Below are 19,659 nucleotides of genomic sequence, written 5' to 3'. Positions count from 1 at the left end.
TAGTCTACGTTTAATACTCCTAATTAGTATCTAAACATTCGATGTGATGGGTGCTAAAAATAAGCCAGTGGAAGAAAACGGGACCTTAGTCTGCGTTGTGACAACATTGAAAGACGATACTCAGGGCAACATTGTCAAACCTTGGGTTGTAACAGAACAACCAACAACATGACAGACTCAGTCGGAGGACAGCACTTGCAACAACAACATTGTGGGATGATTAGGCTTGCAACGGACTACAGCGGGTTGCTCAGTCTTGCTAGGTGACTCCGATGCGGTACATCATCAGAAGACGGCGCAAGCGACTTCCTTGGCATACTGGCATGGTGGCGGAGGCTATGTGCGCGGGTGGAGCAACGAGGTGATGTCGACCTACGGCGGTGGTTTGGCTGTTTGATGGTGATCTTGGTAAACGGGGCAACATTGCTCATCATCCTGATAGCGACATAAGAAACGGATCCGTGTGGCGGACGTAGCGAGGCCCCCGCGTGCGCTGTTTTCTTCGAGGCGACGAGCGAGATGGAGTCCAACGACAGGTGTGGCGAGGCTCCCGCGTGTTTGTGTTATCGCAGTGGCGACTGCGAGGCAGCCTGCAAGAGGTTTGAATCTGATGGTTTCACTCTATCGGATGGAGTATGGTGTTGCAGCGGCACTACGGCAATGGGTCCCGCATGGCTGTGGCCTTTTTGGTGCGGTGCGATCTGTTTCTCTCCATTACTTTCAACGCGGGACCGCGCCTTCGGTGACTACATGAGCGGGAGAAAGTGGTAGGCGTCGTGGCAAGGTTTCGTTCCTGCCACCTTTTGTTGAGTGGAGTGGTTCGACCGCGTTGAGGTCCCAATCCAACCAGTCTGGTTTTTTTAGGTGTCGAGTTTGAGCGCTTACCCGTGTTGACGTCCCAATCCAACCGGGCGTGTCGAGTTAAGTGGTTACTCGCGTTGACGTCCCAATCCAACCGGACGAGTCTTGTTTATTTTTTTTTCTTTTCATTTTCCTACCTATGGCCTCCATGGGCCATAGTCTTTTTTCTGCTATATCAATAGAAACTCGCACTATCTTGTACGGTTGGTTCAAAAAAACACTTGGAAATGGCAATCAAGCAAAGTTTCGACAATGCTCGTGGGTAGATGGAAGAGCGCCCATGAATATAGCACCAAGTTTATACAAGTTTGCATGGAGGAGAAAAAGAGAACAGACCTCACAAATCACAACTGGACTAGGGTCTATGGGGCTTACAAGAAATGCCAGAGTTTGTCTAGAATGTGAATTTCCCTGATCAGGAGGACAAAATTACTTGGAGATAGACATGACATGATTCCTATATTTCCAAGTTTGCATATCTTGCACAGTGTCAGGGAACATTCTTTTTTCTTCTTAAATGAATCAGCAGTGCTCCTACTTTATTTTTTTAAAAAAAGTCTGCATTATGCGTTGCAGCTCGAAACAATCGAACCTAAAGCAAGACAAGGTAGGAAACAGAGCAGCGCACCCTTGACCCGCAACAAAGTCTCATGACAAATTGATGGACAAAGCCTGAAGCTCATTCTGATCATGGCTTTGGCTCGTGGCGGGTTCCGCGAACCACCTCATCCGAACCATCTCTGTCTGGATACCTAGATAGCAAAGAGCCAGAGACCGTACACTTCTCATCTTATCCCTGAGAAGCGGTGGCGGTAGCAGGCAGCCCCCGCACCGATGCCCACTACTACGCTTGGCAGGGAAGGCTGTTCTGATTTTGGATGATGTGACATGCACTCGCCTCACTTATTTTCAGGAGTATCACAAACACCATGTCCGCCACTGCGGGGTCTCACGCCGCGAAGCCGCCACCGTATCGATGCTAGAGGTGGAACTCCTCACCACATGTTCCAAATGTTTTTCACTTTAACCCCCACTTGGGATTCCTAATTTGTTTACCGATTTAAGATTTTTCACTGTATCACCTAATTTAGACCGTGTTGGCGCTAAAAATCGGCTGATGATTTTCAGCGTCGGACACACAACCCGGGAGAATCTGCTTAACTCCTGTCCGCAAAGAGGAACATGGCGCGGATTACCACGTGTCCGAATGGGTGGCAGCAAATGCTACATCTGATATGGCTAGTGTACGAGATTGGATCGTGGCGGGAATCTGCTTCATGTAGTTGTATGTCTATGTGTGTTTGTTTGTGCCATATGTTGTATGTAAGTAATTTGTGTGCAATTTGTTACAACAATGAACTGTTAGTGAACTACATTAATTCATTGGCTATTGATATGGTGATGGCAGGTTACTTTGATTGACTGGGTTGCGTTTGCGCCAAAAATTTGAAATCCTTTGCTCGCTTTATCACTAAAAATTTGAATTCAAATGCGGCTTCCGCAGCTAGAAGCACAATAGCCAGGAGCAAAGCAGAAGCTATAGCCAGAAGCAACGCAGGTAGCTGCATGCAGCCAAAGCAGCGCACCCAGCTACCTGTCTGCCAAACAGATTGTAGAACTACCGTCTTATTAAGATGGAACGTGTACCGGTTCACGAAGTTTTTTTAAACCTTCTGTCTGCTAATCGCAGTGCAGAGATTATCTTCTCATTTTCTCTCTAATTTGATTTCGTTAAGGACTATGGTAGCGTTGTGTGGGAAAACGTAAATAGTGAACCCGCCAACATTTATGTCTCCACAGGCGCAAATCCCCCGGGCCAGAGTTCATCTCCACAGGCCACAGCCAGACTTCTCCGTCCGTGCTCTCAACAGCTTCTCTCCTCCGACGATTCGTGCTCGTCCAACTGTGGTCGGTGTTGGTAGGACGGCCGGCGACGTGGTGGGTCCCCCTCCTCCTGCTCCTGCTCCTCGTTCCTCTCTCGGATTGAGGCATGGTGGTGGCTGGGTTAGGGTTTCCGGTTCGGGGTCGTCGGGGGAGGGCTCCATGGCCGGCGGGCTTGGAGTGTCTGGCGGCGGCAGTAGGCACGGCGGCGGTGGCGGATCGAGGGTGGCGAGGTAAGGTGCCGCGGGCGGCGGACGACAACCGGCGGGAAGGGCCGACGGCGGGGGCGAGCGGCTTCCTCAGTTAGCGAATGGCGGGGGTGGAGGGCGGCTTGTGGGGGGGCGCGTCCGGCGGCGCCATTTTTAGGCGCTAGATTTTGCCGAATTGGGTTTGAACCGAGGTGTTCGTTTGCCTCAAGTGTAGGTCTTAATTGAGGAGCTGTTGCTGCTGATGGCAGGCTCTTTTCATCTGCCCATTTCATGCCTGTTAGTTAGATTAAGTAATCTCTAGGCGCTCTGAGTAATTTTGGCTGCAGATCATAGACTTTGTTAGTTCGTTTTGTAGTTATGCTGCCTCGTGCACCAGTATTTTGGTGGCTAGCCACCTGTTTAATTTGCGCATAGGCTGAATACTGTTCGCATCGGATTGGAGTTTCACCTGAATTAGTTATGAATTGGAACACTGTTCGGAGTACTAATGTTGGTGTTCGTTACTGCTCCATATCCTGGCTATGCCTGTTTGTTGTCCTCAAGCTAATTATGTACTGCTCTGTGCCATATTTTATATGCATTATTGTTAGCCGCAATCATGTATATTTTTAATTGAAATTCCATTTAGCTCATAATTTTAGTTATACTGAGTTTTTTCAAATTAAAACGCCAAATAAGTTTATCTTTCTGATCTTTTTCTTGTGCTCAATTTTGAAGCATTTGTTTGGTTGGTATACTTAATAGTGAATGATGAGCTACATGCCTTTTTTGTGTGATCTTTCCTTGTTCTGTTCAGCTGTTGGCTAATTCCTTCAATTTTCTCGTTTCTTTTCAAGCAATGTTGCTTGTTACCATCATTAATATTTGAAGAGGAGCATATGAATGATGTCCACATCTCGTCAGGCAGATGATGGCCCTGCTGTACTACAGTTATGCAGATGGGAATTGTCAGAAACCCAGCTTAAATTATCAAAATTTCGAGAGGCTTTTATATCTCCGACAAGGCGTCTTTTTGGACTACTCTCAGACTGTGGTGAGGCTTTATCACTTTCCATTGTTCTCTGTTAATCATGTTTGAAGGTTGTTGTGCTACTTCTATTGTTTTTCTTTTCTAACTATTTTTTTACAATCCAGGAGATCTTGTCCTGGCAACTGCGGAGGTCAATCCATCACAAGTTGAATTACCTAGAGCTCTCTCAGATACCTGTAGTCAGGCAGTCTTTGAAACATTTTCTTCTATTCCTAGAGTTAAGTCTTTAGCATGGGGATACTGTTCTGATGCTTCTAGTCAGCTTGAAGACTCAGGTTTTAATGAAATTCTTGTCGTATCTAGTGATGCTTCTATCACAGTTCATGCATTCTGTCATCCTCGCAAAAGCACACTTACAGTTAATTCCACATCTGATGCTAAAGAGTTGCATGGGGAGTGGAAAGAGTGGGGTCCTACTGAGTGCTCAGTGTTGGAGGATGGTGAGTCAGGTCCAAAAAACTGGTTTTGTTCTTTCTTGACTACAATCACTGCATCTGTTTCTAGTGGAAAATACCAAGCCAAATTTCCTGTGAAATCTTCATTACCTCATTCAGCAGAAGTGGTATCCTTTAGCTTATATGATATTACTCTGTCATTCTTGAAGTTCTGGTATAGCAAATGTTCTCCAAAGACTATGATGGAAACCGACAGTGAATCACCACAAAGTTTCTTTAGTTCTTTACCCTTAGCTGAAGCATCATGCAGCTGTCAGTGGGAGTGTCTAAAAGTTTTGTCTAGCTCTTCAGGTTATTTGATCGGCTTAGTTTTGACTCCTAATGACTCAGTAACTTGTGAGGCCCATCCATGCAACACGGAGTGTATTTTGATTGCTGTTCTTGAGCTAAACCAGTGGGGTATACAGTGGAACTTTGTGGCAGACCTTCAGGATGTACGTGATGGTGTTAAGGCCAGTCCAAAATGGGTTGATTTTCAGTTGTCAGATATGTTTCTTGCCTGCCTTAATGCAACAGGTTTTGTTGCCATTTGGAATGTGAAAACTGGTGGCCTTGCCACATCATTCAGTGTTCTTCAACAGTGCAGAACAGGTCTGGAGATGCCCACGAGGAGCTCTATGCCTGATGTGACAAATTTGCATGGGGGAAACATCTCTGTTGAGAGCTTTGCTGGTAGAATGTTTAAGCGGTTAGTTTTGGCATCGTATTCTCATCTTCTTGCTGTCGTAGATGAGGTTGGAGTAGTGTATGTGTTCTATGCAGATGACACCTTAAACTTCAAAGCTAATGTGCTTGAAAACTTTGATCTGAGTGTTACGAATCATTTTGGTGATTGTTTGTCTGCCTGGGAAGCCGCTGGTCATGAGATAGGGAGTCTATCATTTAGCACTCATCAGTCCATACGACAGGGGTCACTTAATCCAGCCAAATTGGTTCCTGAGGTCTCATGGAAAAATGATGTTGGTATTGTCAGGCCTAGAAAAAGAAGGAAGTGTAGATGCGATGAAAATGAAGTGGACAGCTGGCCAAGTGGTTTTGTCACTACAGGGCAGATGAAAGTTGGGCCTGCTTATCCTGACACTCTGAATTCCTCTAGTACCTTAAGGAGGATACTTCTTCCTCCATGCAGATCATATGAGGATGTAATTAGTCTGTCTCCGCTTGGACTAACGAGGATTTTTAAAGGTTCAAATGCAGATGGAAATGAGCATGTCAAAATTTTTCATACCGAGTTGCTTATGTATTCATCTTTTCTTGGCGAAAGAGATATTGATGTTGGATTTATGGACAAAAGGCTTCCATTTAAGAAAGATTCTGCTTTTGTCGGAGATTCTGTTGTTTGCTGCTGTCAGGGATATCTGTATCTAATCACTCAGAATGGCCTTTCCGTGGTCCTTCCACCAGTTTCTATTTCATCTTTTTCGTCTCATGGTGATGCTATCAAATTTTGGCAACCGGGTTTTGCTGTTGGTAGTGCATGCAATGCTCTGAACCTATTATCAGTTGAAAGATCTGAAACAAGGTGGAAACCCTGGCAAATAGAAGTTTTGGATAGAGCATTGTTGTATGAAGGGCCTGCACTAGCAGATAGGCTCTGCTGGGAGAATGGTGTGTTTTCTTTCAGCTGGCTATATCTTTCGGTTTTTATTTTGTGTGGCATCCTGTTACATGGATGATCCCATTGTGGTATTTTAGTTGCCTTTTCTTATCCTGTGCTTCTGTCTTCACTTTATTGAACATTTTCGTCATGAATTTGTTTCCGTTAAGGTTATGTCTGTCAGGTTTATTACTAATTTGATAGTATCTAATTAACTTAATTTATGAATAAACCATGCCTTGATAATCAATGTCTCTCAAAAATACCTCTCAGGGATTTTAAATTTTGTGGGCGTGGTTCATAATTGGGTAAATTACAATATGCCAGTCCATCATATACCGTAATTATGGAGTTATTCAGTGGCATATTGCAAAATCTCCCATGATAGTTAAACTTCTCCTCTTGAACCGGCAGGAGAGCTGGCCTTCATTATCTTAGAAGAAGGAATAAAGGGAAAACAAAATTGACATGCTACAATACTAAAAGTGGCCCACCAGGACGAAAATGCAAAACTAAACAAAACTTTCAACTGGCTTAACTAAACTAGACTTACCTTTTCTATTTTTTGCTTAAAATCAAATGTTTGGGAGATACTATTGTACCATAGATTGTATGTTACTTTGAATTCATCCTCTGTTAAGGTATCATTCGCAAATCATCTGTTATTCCATAGATTGTAAGATTTTGTATCTGGATGATACTAGTCACACTCGGCCGCTACCATTTAGCATTTGCTTGAATCGTCTGTTGTTCCAGGTGCTAGATTCTTGTCACTAATGCATTATTTTTTAAAATAAATCCTAATGACTTTGCTCTTTATTGTTCTGGAGAGCTACTCAACAGGCAAGAATGCCCTCCCCCATTTCTTTGAGTGCTATTTATCCAGTGACAAGGGTATGCATGCTTTAGGGTCCAATTTAAGTGGATGATACAGTGTCTTGATAATTATATGACTTTAATATTCTGTGCGACACACATGGTTCTCTAGAATACCACATGCCCTAATTTAAGTTATTGCATTGACAGGATGGGACTTGAAAGTCTCTAGGTTACGTTGGCTGCAATTGGCCCTGCATTACTCGATGATTGCTGATCTAGAGCAGTAAGATCCTGTATTTTCTTGTTCTTAATTGGCTATAATATTTTATGCATTACTCCCAAGTCCTATTTCTTATATGTTTTGGACTATTTGCAATGCTTATTCTTTTGATGTGTCATGATGAGTGTGATGTATATAACTACAGGATGGTGTCTGAATATTGGATTTTGGAGTATGTTTATATGTATCATGCTATGTCCATGGTCAAACGAATTTATACATGAATACTGAGCTGGTTATTCAGATTTCTTATTTATTTGTAAACTGATAAATGATGTGGTATTCTAGAAACAAGATTGAAATTGGATCTTTTGTTTTTATTTTCTGATCATTAGAAGTTTGTCCTGTATACTGCCATCTATTTGGAGATTAGTTGATGATGGTGTCTTTTATGGGTGAGGTTGAAAGGGTAGACGTATATTTTCTTCTGGATTTAGCAATATGCTCCTTCTTTCTGCTTTAAGTAACCAAGTATGCTTTTATTGTGCGTTTTAACCTACTTTTTTATTGAAAAAAATCATTGGCGGTATGTGTTAATATAATCTTTTGTGTGCATGGATTTCTAACGTTAGTGGCTTGCTAGGTCACTTGATATGCTCGCTGAGGTCAATCTTGCAGAAGAAGGTGTCTTGCAACTGCTATTGGCATCTATTCATCGGTTATCTGGTAGGTCTGGAAGCGATAATGAAGTCGCAGTGTCATCAAGGTATGTTTTGTTGCCTGGTAACATCTTTGTCATGACGATGAGTTACATTAATAAGTTAGGATTGTCTTTTGAAATACAGTTTGTTCATGGAAAAAATGCTGTTCTTTGTCTCCATTTATCTGTCAAATTGTAATGTGCAAAAAGCTTAATTTGGGTGTATAACTTAGTAGGTTGGTTAGCCTGGCGCAGAAGGATCATAATGCTTATTACTGTTGTAATTCATGTTCTTCCACATCTGAAACAACATCAAGCCTTAAGCTTCACTGCACCTATTTTTGTTGAATTTTGTCCACTTCCAAAAAATATATATGTATGTAACTGTTCAATTCAGTTTGTCATAATTGTCACACACTACTTCAGCAAGGAAAAGGAATTTCGTGAAGTCCACACTTGGTACAATTATGGCAGTGTATTATACTGCAGATCAGATAAATGTATAGCATAGATTAAGCAGACAGAATATGCTCACATGGATTTTTTGTTTTCATCACAGAGTTGACTATATGAAGATAAAATTTTGCCTCTCATTTAACCAGCGCTTAGCTTGTGAGGTTTGAACAATGGGGCTTTTGTGTTTGTGCCCCTATTTTAAAGGTTAATGGTGATTTTGCCCTCGTTTTCTGAACTTTGTGATTTTACCCCTGCTTTTCAAACTGAAGATAGAGTTTACCCCTTTTCCGTTAACAGCATTTAACGGTGTCAAAAAAATGATAAAAAGACAAGTTTTCCCATGCAAATTTGCCCTTACTTTTCTAAATAGTTTGTGATTTTACCCTGTTTTAGACAGCATTTTGACGCATTTCAAATTGAGCTAACTTTAACAATGATGGGATAACACAGCTAGCCCATTTCTCTCCTGGGAAAACTTACGAGCAATTTGGAAAAGTTGGTCCCTTGACCTCATTACTCAACACATCCACACAAAATCAAAGAGACAAATATGGCAAAAAAAAGGAGAGAAATCTGTAATGTTGCCGCTGGCCGCTCTGCCTAGGCCAAGCATGCGCCCGCGCAGGGCTATCGCCTCATGACCGCGACGAGTGGCCTGCGCGCCCCCGCGAGCCTGCCCTGAGGCCTAGCTGCGTGTCCGGAGGAGTGGCCTGCGCCACTGTGCGTCCCCCGCGAGCCCGCCTCGAGCCTAGCCGCACGCCTGCGCGGGGCTGCCTCGCACTCCTTTCCACCTTTGCCCGCTGCGCCGTCGCCCACTGCGCCACCAGCTGCCGCCCGATGCGCCGTCGCCTACCGCGCCACCGGCCACCGCTCCTGTCCTTAGATTTGACGCGAGAGCTGGAAAATGGAGGAGTCGGGCTTGGGCCGCTCGGGTTGAGGAAATGAGTGTAGGAGATGAGGATAAGGTCAGGGGCAGTTAAGTCTTTTTCAATATTTGTTTTCATTTTTTTATTGGTTTAATGCTGCTCCAACTAACAGAATGAAAAGTAGGGGCAAACGGTGGCTTCAACTTCAAAAAGTAGGGGTAAATCCACAAAGTTCAAAAAGAGAGGGTAAAATCACAATTAGACTTTGGAGTAGGGGCAAAAACACCAAAATCCCTTGAACAATAGTAGGTAAGAAATTTTGGACAAAAAAGTTGTTAGCTGTCGAGACAGGGAGGGAATGGCTATGGAAGATCCATGGCAGGGTGTGAGAAGAAAATTGTTCTTTTTCCTTGAACACGCAGGAGAGCCGCGTATCTTTGTATTAAAAGAAAAAAGGGGCAATGACCCTTACAACACGCAGCCACACACCCAAGTTTTTAAGAGTAGAAAATTGTTTTTCATGTGGACAACATAGAGACGCCAAAAGGAAGCTGAGCATATGTAGTTGGCTCAAACCTATGCAGAACACATGTTCAACTGTTGCAGCCTGCTTAGGGGTCATCCCTTGTATGTGCAGAACATATGCTGCGGCTGCACCATTTAGGCTACTGTATTTGGGTCTTGTAACTTTACAGACACTGCTAAATACTTCAAATATAAGCCATTACTAGATACAATTACCTGTGATAGCATTCTACAGAGTTGGTTCGTAATGGATTTTTTGCATCGATGATATACAGAATCATAAATCTGGCTGGTAGTAATGTATGTGTAAGATAAGCATTTTGGATACACTGCCATTTCACAATGCTTATTTAGGACATCGTTTATTGATTTAGCCTGCAAAACAAAAGCCTGTGCTATTGGGTGCAATAGACCCAGCATAAATGCTGTGATATCCTCAAAGCTGCAGTGCAATACATCTAGAAATACAGGCATGGCTTGTTTTCTTTGTCCTAGTTTTCTTGGATTAATGTAGCCTGCTATGTGTCACACTTTTAGCTTCATGTAATTTGTAAGCTTACAGTGTGAAAACAGGTTAATGGTTTTAGCTGTCCGCTTTGCAACAAGAATGATAAAATGTTATGGACTTCAGAAGCAGAACACAGGTAATTCCTTTTTACTGTACAAATTTCTGTCACATGTGAGATTTATTCTCTTTATGTCTCAGACATGCCAGATAATTCAGTAAAGCTTCATGAAATGTCTTCCCTTTTGATGGTAATAAGGAGTATCCAACACCGAGTCTCTGCAAAGAATCAGAATTCTGTTCGGATGGTAAAGTGATGATACCACTGCTTATTTGCTAATAGTCGTCTTCAAATGACCGTTTTCCATTTTTCTTAATGCTGTGCTTAAACTATGGCAGGGAGATGATAAGAACTCACTGAAAATAGGTACAGAATTATTGCAAAATGATTCTTCACTTTCAGTTGTTGTAGTGGATGGTCTTTCATCAGGGCTGTCAGGTGGTTTAGATGCTCATGACAGGCAAGAGTCAGCTCATGTGTTGGTTCCTGATAGCGACAGCCTGTTAGCTCTAGCGCCAGCTGAATCATCTCTTAGTGCTTCGAATTTCCATGATATTAATACCAATAAAGGGACTGCTCAAGATGGGAGACAAATTATTCAAGGAAACATCAAGGAAATGATTAATAGATGGGAAATGAATAACTTTGACTTGAAAACTGTAGTCAGAGAAGCACTGCAATCTGGTCGCCTACCTTTGGCAGTTCTTCAGCTGCAGCTTTTGCGCCAGAGGGAATTAGTTTCCAATGAGGATTCAGAAGATGCTTTCTCCGAAGTTCATGAAATAGGAAGATCTATTGTATATGATCTGTTGATGAAGGTAAATTAGTACACTTAGCTTAGTAAGGTATTTGTGTGTCAGTTTCCGTTTTTAAGTCTAACACATGTACTTTGCAGGGTAAAACTGAATTGGCTGTAGCAACGCTAGAAAGGTTAGGAGATGATGTAGAGTCAGACCTAAGACAACTTATGCAAGGTACTGTCAGGAGGTCATTAAGGCTGCAAATTGCTGATGAGATGAAGAAGCGTGGGTTCATAAGGTCAAGTGAATGGAAGATGCTAGAGACTATAACTCTGATTGAGGTTTGACTGTATACTTGCGTTAGCTAATTTTAAATTCTACTTCTTCAGTATACCTTAATACTGATCAACATTTTTTCCCCTCTATGGAAAAGCGGTTCTACCCAAGCAGCAGCTTCTGGGACACATATTTTGTCAGGGAGAATGTCATTCGTGATGCTGCAAAGATTGTTACACTGCCAGGAGAAGATAAACCTGCATTATCTCTCCATATCCGCAACCAACCCCTTATTGAATGCGGTGATGTTGATGGAACAGTGCTTGGTTCTTGGGTGAACATTGATGATTACACTGATTCAAAGGAGTCCTCTGGGAGCAACATTTCTGATGGCTACTGGGCCTGCGCTGCCGTATGGTCGGATGCTTGGGATCAGAGAACTGTGGACCGCGTAAGTCATGACTTGTCCTTTTAACTTAATGATAGGGTAACACCTTTTATAAGAACCATGTGTTGTATACCTCAGCTAAGAAAGTTGTGAAAGAATTGTAGTTGCATGAGCTGTGCAAACTGCCATTAAATGATGTGAGATAATCATGAGTTCTTTTTTACCCAATTGATTGCTCCATGTTTTGACTCATTGCAGGGGCATTGGATACCACATAGGCACATGCAACAATATACTGTTACAAATACCCTTTTTCCCCTTGAACATGACAAATACCAGATTTATTTCTCTTATTCGCTATTTTTTCCGTGGAAATGTGTCTTGCTGTGTGATTTAATTTTGTTATGACAATTTTGTTAACTAGTTTATGGCACATAAATTCTGATTCAGGCCCTCAATTATTTGTATTCATGGCACAACTCCAGTTCCTTGCTACAAGTCAGATTTAGAGTCTATAAACTAAATGAAGTTGTTTAAATATGTATTTTTAATCTTCGAAACAAAAGAATTCACCTAAACAGTCTCAATGTACAACCAGCTCCAGCTTGATGGAAACTTGAAGCTACAAATAGCTAGCTCCATGAATTCTTTGAGCTGGATCTGTGCCAAATAGGCCCTTAGGCCATGTTTGGCAGGGTTCCAGCTCTCAACTCCAGATGCATGTCTGATCTGGAGTATGTATGCAAAAATAAAGTGGCCTTGTTAATTTTTCCATGTAAATGTGTCTAGGTGTGTGATTCAATTTCGTCACGATGCTTTTGTTAACTATATTACAGTACACCAAATTCTGATTCAGGTCCTGGATTACTGATTACTGATTTTTATTTTGTATTCTGTAGATATTGCTGGATCAGCCTTATCATGTACATGCTCATATCCCATGGGAATCTCAGTTTGAATATTTTGTTGGTCATAATGATGCGGGGAAAGTCTGTGAACTTCTGGACATGATTCCCAACAGCGTACTTTTAGAAGGGATTATTAGAGTAAATGTGGACAGTTTACAAGCTGCCGACAACACCGTTTCTGACCTAACAGTCCCTGATTACAACATGTACATATGTGACTCAGAAGAGCTGGAACCTGTTTGCATGGAGATACCACATGTTAAGGTATTTAGATCCTTGTACAATCATGAATCAACGTCGTACATCAGAATGCTAATACAGCAGGAGTTGGCAAAGAAACACATCTTTGTGAAAGAGTACTGGAAAAGTACTACTGAAATTATACCTTTGCTTGCCCGTGCTGGCATGCTTATAAAAGTTGGTCCGAGGAAGGAATATTCTACGACATTTTCTGCGTCAGAGATGCCAGATGATGCCAATTTCCAGGGTCGTGAAGGCGCATTGCATAAGTTAGTCATACGTTTCTGTGTGCAATATAACTTGCCATACCTACTGGAGCTCTATCTGGACAACTGTAACTTGGCTCCTGAAAAGGATTGTATCCCTTTACTCAAAGACGCTGCAGTAAGTTCTGGTGCTATTCTACTTTATAATACTTGCTATTCAACATCATTCTTTGTATTCAGGTCTCTGACCTCTAGCTGCGGGGAGCTGGCAGTAACCAGCCGGTTGCTAGGCAAATTATATTTATATTATAGTTATTTTTTGGGGTTAGAACGTGGACTAAATTTGCTATTACATGGTTGGAATTTATATGCTTTGAAGAGCCAAATTGTGACTGGTGTGGTCCCTTAAATCGCTACATGTAAACTACCAGACACTTTCTTTTACAATATCTTTTGGAAAAGTATCAGAAGGTTCAAGGTTGCCGAACCAGTTTAACTCACAACTGGTTGGCTATTCACTTCCTTTGTAAACTTGTCCTGTGGGCACAGCAACTCTTAGTCCTGACAATAATTTTGTCTCCCAGCAACTTGAGTGGCAACCAAGTTACCTTGTCTGCTAATAGTAGTATGTTGGAACACACTGACACTGTTATTGTTACTTTATGAGTGGTAGTGCTACAAGATCTTGAGATGCTGCCTTGAATTGTAACTGTCTGAGATTAAGTTGTCTAACATGTTCCTATTTAGTACTATATATAAAATTTAGTTTGGCATGGTTTTATGTTGTGTACATTTTCAGGGTGATTGCAAGTGGGCACAATGGTTACTCTTCTCCAGGATCAAAGGTCTTGAGTATGAGGCATCATTCTCTAATGCCCGTTGGAATTTGTCACAGAAAATGATTAATAGTAGTAATCTTACTGCTATTGAGATTGATGAAATGTTGTATACAGTTGATGATATGGCTGAACGAATTGGTGAAATGTCTGCACTGGCTACCTTAATGTATGCTTCAGCACCAATTCAGAAATCCATATGTACAGGAAGTGTGAACAGAAGTCGTGGTTTGCCATCTCAGTGCACATTAGAGAACCTGGGTCCTTGTCTCCAGCAATTTCCCACGCTATGGAAAACCCTTTATTCTGCTTGTTTTGGGCAAGGTGAATATGGGTGTTTAAACTACTCTCCTGCCAATGGTAATCAACAAAAAACTTTGCGCCATTCTATTCAGATTGTTGAAGCTCTGCTTTGGAGATGTTATTCATGCATTATTTTTCTTTGCTAAGAAAAGAAATGTATATTTTTTCAGTGTTTGGAAAATCATCAATTTCAGAGTACTTGCGATGGCGCTATAGCATTTTTTCCTCTGCTGGAGGAGACACTTCGTTGTTGCAAATGGTTCCATGTTGGGTCCCAAAGTCTATTAGACGATTAATTCAACTCTTTGAACAGGTTTGTCTGTCTTTTGAAAAGCATGTTTCAGTTAACACACTAGAATTCCATTCTGATGTGTTTTGTTCTGTGTTAGTCAATCCCAGTTGTGATTCTACCCCATATGGCATCAGTTAAATTTAGGTTTTTAATGCATAAAATCTAGGCTTTGGAATGCTAATTATTATAAGTGAAATTGTAATAATCCTTTTTAGAAATATCAATAGTGAAGTTAGAACAGATTAAGGTATACAAGTAGTTTCTAATTTGTTCAGGCCTGCACCAACTTGCCTTGGGACAAAGAAAGTTTCTTGCTTTTTTTCTCAAACACGCGGGAGAGCTGCGTATCATTATATTAAGAAAGAAACTTTCTTGCTGTTTTTTATTTTCTTTGATGACTGAGTGGTAGCTTAGCTGGTAGAGCCTTCAGTTGATTGGCCGTCCACCTGGGTAGTTTGTGCGAGTACCTCCTTAAAGGGTTTTGACTCCCTTCTCTTGGCAAAAGCCAGGGGATGTCTTATGCATGGCCGAGGTACCTAATTTTCTTCTGAAAACTGATCTGTTGGCATATTCTATAATACCTTGGATCAGAAGCTCTGTATGTCGTTTCTTCCCCAATCTTGATTTTGCTCTATGTGGGCCTGAAGCATTAAATGATTTCATTCCTGATTTCCTTATGGCATTGGATGAAATCGACCATACCGAGACATGTTCCAATATTAAAAGAAAGTTATGGTAAATTCTGGCTTTGTTCAGTTAATCCTCTTCCCAAGGGGATTGAGGGGGATTGGAGGGGATTTTGACTTGTTGGGGATTTAATCCCTCCCAATCCCTTCAAATCCCCTCCAATCCCCTTCAAACCGAACAAGGTCTAAATGGTAAAAGAAACTTGATTAATACTGTTTATCAAATGGAAATAGCATCTTCCCCCAAGCCCTTACCATTAAGCTAATATCTCTAGATGCTACGAATGTTTTCTCAAAAATCAGATCTGACATTCGTAGCAGGTTTCTTAAGTGAGTAAATTAACTCTAGCTAAACTTTCAAACCATGAGAGTTCTCGAGTTATAGAAAATTTGTCACTTGAATGCTTTATGGAATACAGCCCTGCACACGTTCATGCAAATTTTCCTCTTCAAACATTGAGAGTATATGGATTCTAATTGTGGAGGTTGCTTAGACAATGAGGATACTCCAGTCTCCAGCTAACACTTAACTATATTGTCTAAGTTTCCACCAATTCTGACATGTGTAACGATGTGATTATCAGGTTAATGATTTGTTGTAAATGTTGCCATGGTGGTTGTCTGGCCATGTTCTGAAGGGTAGTTGGGACAAGCCTGACAACACAATATCTCCACCTTCCATATCTGCAATTGTTTGTATTTATTGTCCTATTAGAAGTCCTTATTAGAAGGTAATAGATAGATTATGGGCTAACCCTAGAGGGTAGCTATATAGATGTCTTACATGGGCCTATTGGGCCCTAATACACACAGTACACCAACACTCCCCCGCAGTCTGAACTACCGACGCAGCGGAGTTGCAGACTGGACATGAAAAGAAAGGCACACACACAAGCCCCCCCACAGACGCAACTAGCCACAGGTGATGTTGAGGCTGGAGCGAAACTCGGTGAAGGCGGGTGACGAGAGGCCCTTGGTGAAGATGTCAGCAAACTGAGAGGTGGTCGGGACGTGGAGGACCCGAACATCGCCGATGGCGACCCGATCCCGGACGAAGTGAAGGTCAATCTCCACATGCTTGGTCCGCTGGTGCTGAACAGGGTTGGTGGAGAGGTACACCGCACTGACGTTGTCGCAGTAAACAAGAGTGCTCCGGGAAGGAGTGTGGAGCTCGACAAGGAGCTGCCGAAGCCAGGATGCCTCAGCCACGCCGTTAGCGACAGCGCGGTACTCCGCCTCGGCACTGGAGCGGGAGACCACCGGCTGACGCTTGGACGACCAGGACACCAGGTTGCCGCCCAAAAAGACGGCGTAGCCGGAGGTAGAGCGCCTAGTGTCCGGACACCCGGCCCAGTCAGCGTCGGTGTAGACAACAAGCTCAGTGGAGGGAGACCGGTGAAGAAGGAGGCCATAGTCCACAGTGCCCCGGAGGTAACGGAGTAAGCGCTTCAGAGCAGTGAGATGGGGCTCTCGGGGATCATGCATGTGAAGGCAAATCTGCTGAACTGCATAAGTGATATCTGGCCTGGTGAAGGTGAGGTACTGAAGGGCCCCAGCCAGACTCCGGTATGCAGTAGCATCTGTCACAGGAGTGCCGGCGGCCTCTGACAACTTGGCCTGAGTATCAACTGGAGTGGAGCAGGGCTTGCAGTCAGTCATCCCAGCTCGCTCCAGGATATCAAGAGTATACTGCCGCTGGTGAAGAAAGAGGCTGGCCTGACGAGGCTCAACAGTGACCCCAAGAAAATGATGGAGCACACCCAGATCCTTCATAGCGAACTCCTGCTGAAGCGAGGTGATGATCCGCCGTAGGAGGGACGGACTGGAGGCAGTAAGGACAATGTCATCAACATAGAGCAGTAGATAAGCAGTCTCAGCTCCATGGTGATAAATGAACAGCGAAGTATCGGACTTGGCCTCCACAAAGCCCAGCGTCAGGAGGTAGGCAGCAAACCTCGAATACCAAGCTCGAGGGGCCTGCTTGAGGCCATAGAGTGACTTGTTGAGCCGGCAGACCATATCAGGCCGAGAAGAGTCAACAAACCCCGCTGGCTGGCTGCAGTAAACAGTCTCAGTCAGAGTGCCGTGCAGGAAGGCGTTCTTGACGTCGAGCTGATGCACGGGCCAGGAACGGGAGAGAGCCAGTGAGAGAACAGTCCGGACAGTAGCTGGCTTGACCACCGGACTGAACGTCTCGTCGTAGTCGACACCAGGGCGCTGAGTGAAACCCCGGAGAACCCAGCGAGCCTTGTACCGCTCAAGAGTACCATCAGCCCGCCGCTTGTGAGTCCAGATCCACTTGCCGGTGACGACGTTGGAGCCAGGCGGACGGGGCACCAGATCCCAAGTCTGGTTGGCGAGGAGCGCCGCGTACTCCTCTTCCATCGCGCGGCGCCAGTGAGGATCCGACAGGGCGCCGCGGACGGAGGAGGGTACAGGAGAAACCTGCGGCGCGCCGGGCATCGCTGAAAGAGCCCGGGGCTGCAGGGTACCAGCCGCAAGTCGCGTCACCATAGGGTGAACGTGACGCGGGTGTCGGTGTAGGAGAGGCGGATGGTACACCGTCGGCGCGACACGGGCAGTCGGGGCCGGTGGAGGTGGTGGTGGTGTAGGCGTCGCCGGCGGAGAAGAGTCCACCGGCGATGACTGAGGCGGCGACGGCGGTGGCGGGGCCGGCTGCAGGTCCAGTGGAGCCGGCCGCGCCCGGCGCTGGTAGACGCGGACGGGCTGCGCAAACCGGACAGCAGGTGCTGCGGGCGGTGCCACCGGTCCCGCGCAGGGCGAGGGGGAAGAAGCAGCACCAGAGGCCGGCACCGTCGAACCCGTGCTGGGCGCAGGGTCAGGGACAGTACCGGTGGACGTCGAGCCCGAGGAGAACCACGGCGGAGCAGTACCTGCAGGACAGAACGGTAGCGGTGGCTGGTCCACCGGGTCAGTGGGAAACAGGGAGGAGAGATCAGGGTCGGAGGTGGAAGGAGGTGGGGTGGTGGTGGAGTAAGGGAAGACGGACTCGTCAAACACCACGTGGCGAGAGATGAGGACCCGTCGAGAAGAGAGGTCAAAGCAACGGTACCCCTTGTGATCCGGGGAGTACCCGAGGAAGACACTGAGTCGAACGGGGAGCCAGCTTATGAGGAGCGGTGGCTGCGGTGTTAGGATAACACGCACACCCGAAGACCCGAAGGTGATCGTAACGGGGGGAGGTACCGAAGAGAGCGTGGTGTGGAGTGGGAGCGGGGCAGGCAACAGAAGGTAGGCGGTTAAGGAGATAGGTGGAGGTGTGAAGACTCTCAGCCCAATAAGGGGCAGGGAGAGAAGACTGGAACAGAAGAGAGCGCATGGTGTCGTTCGTGGTACGAATCATGCGTTCAGCCTTACCGTTCTGGGAGGAGGTATAGGGACACGACATGCGTAGGTGCACGCCGTGAGAGAGGAAGAAGGCACGTGAGGTGGTGTTATCAAACTCGCGGCCGTTGTCACACTGGACGGCCTTGATGGTGAGACCGAACTGAGTGGACACCCAAGCGAAGAAGTGGAGAAGTGTGGGAAAAGTATCAGACTTGGCACGCAAGGGAAAAGTCCAAGAATAATGAGATAAATCATCAACCACAATAAGATAGTACTTGTAGCCAGAAATGCTTAGAACAGGAGATGTCCATAGATCGCAATGTACAAGGTCGAATACATGGGTCGCATGTGAAGAAGAGGTAGGAAAAGGAAGTCGAACATGACGGCCCAGTTGGCACGCCTGACACAGGTGCTCATCAGGAGCCCGAGTACATGGTATATCGGAACTACGACTAAGCTGTGTCAGGACAGCACGGCCAGGATGACCAAGACGCCGGTGCCATGTAGTGGAAGAAGCTGTGGCGGCAAAAGCGGCTGAAGAAGCGGAGGGCGAAGCGGAAGAAGTGGACGCAGGAAATCGGAGGGAGTAAAGGGGCCCGGTGCTGTCACAGCGGAGAAGAGGTCGCCGGGTAGCCACATCCTTCACAGTAAGACCAGAAGAGTCAAATTCAACAGAACAGGAATTGTCAGTGGTAAAACGGCGAATAGAAAGAAGGTTGTGAACCATGGAGGGAGCAACAAGAACATCAGAAACTCGAAAAGAACCGGGAGTGTGAGCAGTACCCACGGAGGTGACAGGAAGACAAGAACCATTTGCGACCATGATGGACGAGGGGTGGGAGGAAGAAGGAGGGTGAACGGAAGTGAGTATACCAGGGTCGGGTGTAGTATGGAAGGTGGCACCCGAATCTGCGATCCAGTCCTGACCGACTGGAGGAGTCAGGGCCATGGTGCCGAAGGAGCGTGCCAAGGCAGTCGGGTCCCATCCGACAGGCCCAGGCGAGGCCCCGGGAGGAGGAGCCCACGACGACGCAAACTGAGGAGGAGCCCACGGCGACGCGAACTGAGCAGCTGGGACAGCGCCAGCGAGCATGGCGGCCGGTGGACGAGGCTCGCCGGTGGCCTGGAAAGGCCACATAGAGATGCGCCCTGACCATGGGTGGGTAAAGGACGGCCAGGGAGAACCCCGTGGAGGCGCCGGTGTGCCCGCCGGTGTGCCCCCACCGCGCCCCCCACCACGTCCCCCACCAG

At 45.2% G+C, this 19,659-nt stretch overlaps 1 protein-coding gene across 1 annotated transcript in view; it reads left to right on the top strand.

Moving 5' to 3' along the window:
- The first annotated feature begins 2,669 nt into the window (after positions 1–2,669).
- LOC101773462 overlaps positions 2,670–19,659 on the top strand; it is a 31,497-nt gene continuing 14,507 nt past the window's right edge. The window contains exons 1-13 of the mRNA XM_022824861.1: positions 2,670–2,799; positions 3,855–3,984; positions 4,086–6,044; positions 7,060–7,135; positions 7,716–7,838; positions 10,193–10,263; positions 10,326–10,432; positions 10,524–11,003; positions 11,081–11,266; positions 11,359–11,652; positions 12,489–13,121; positions 13,743–14,139; positions 14,253–14,395. Coding sequence (XP_022680596.1) covers positions 4,616–6,044; positions 7,060–7,135; positions 7,716–7,838; positions 10,193–10,263; positions 10,326–10,432; positions 10,524–11,003; positions 11,081–11,266; positions 11,359–11,652; positions 12,489–13,121; positions 13,743–14,139; positions 14,253–14,395 — 3,939 coding nt within the window. The 5' untranslated portion in view covers positions 2,670–2,799; positions 3,855–3,984; positions 4,086–4,615. The remainder of the gene's footprint in view (positions 2,800–3,854; positions 3,985–4,085; positions 6,045–7,059; positions 7,136–7,715; positions 7,839–10,192; positions 10,264–10,325; positions 10,433–10,523; positions 11,004–11,080; positions 11,267–11,358; positions 11,653–12,488; positions 13,122–13,742; positions 14,140–14,252; positions 14,396–19,659) is intronic.

This window comes from Setaria italica, chromosome III, assembly GCF_000263155.2.
Source record: "Setaria italica strain Yugu1 chromosome III, Setaria_italica_v2.0, whole genome shotgun sequence".
Classification (NCBI taxonomy): domain Eukaryota; kingdom Viridiplantae; phylum Streptophyta; class Magnoliopsida; order Poales; family Poaceae; genus Setaria; species Setaria italica.
This window is presented reverse-complemented; position numbering and strand designations above follow the sequence as displayed.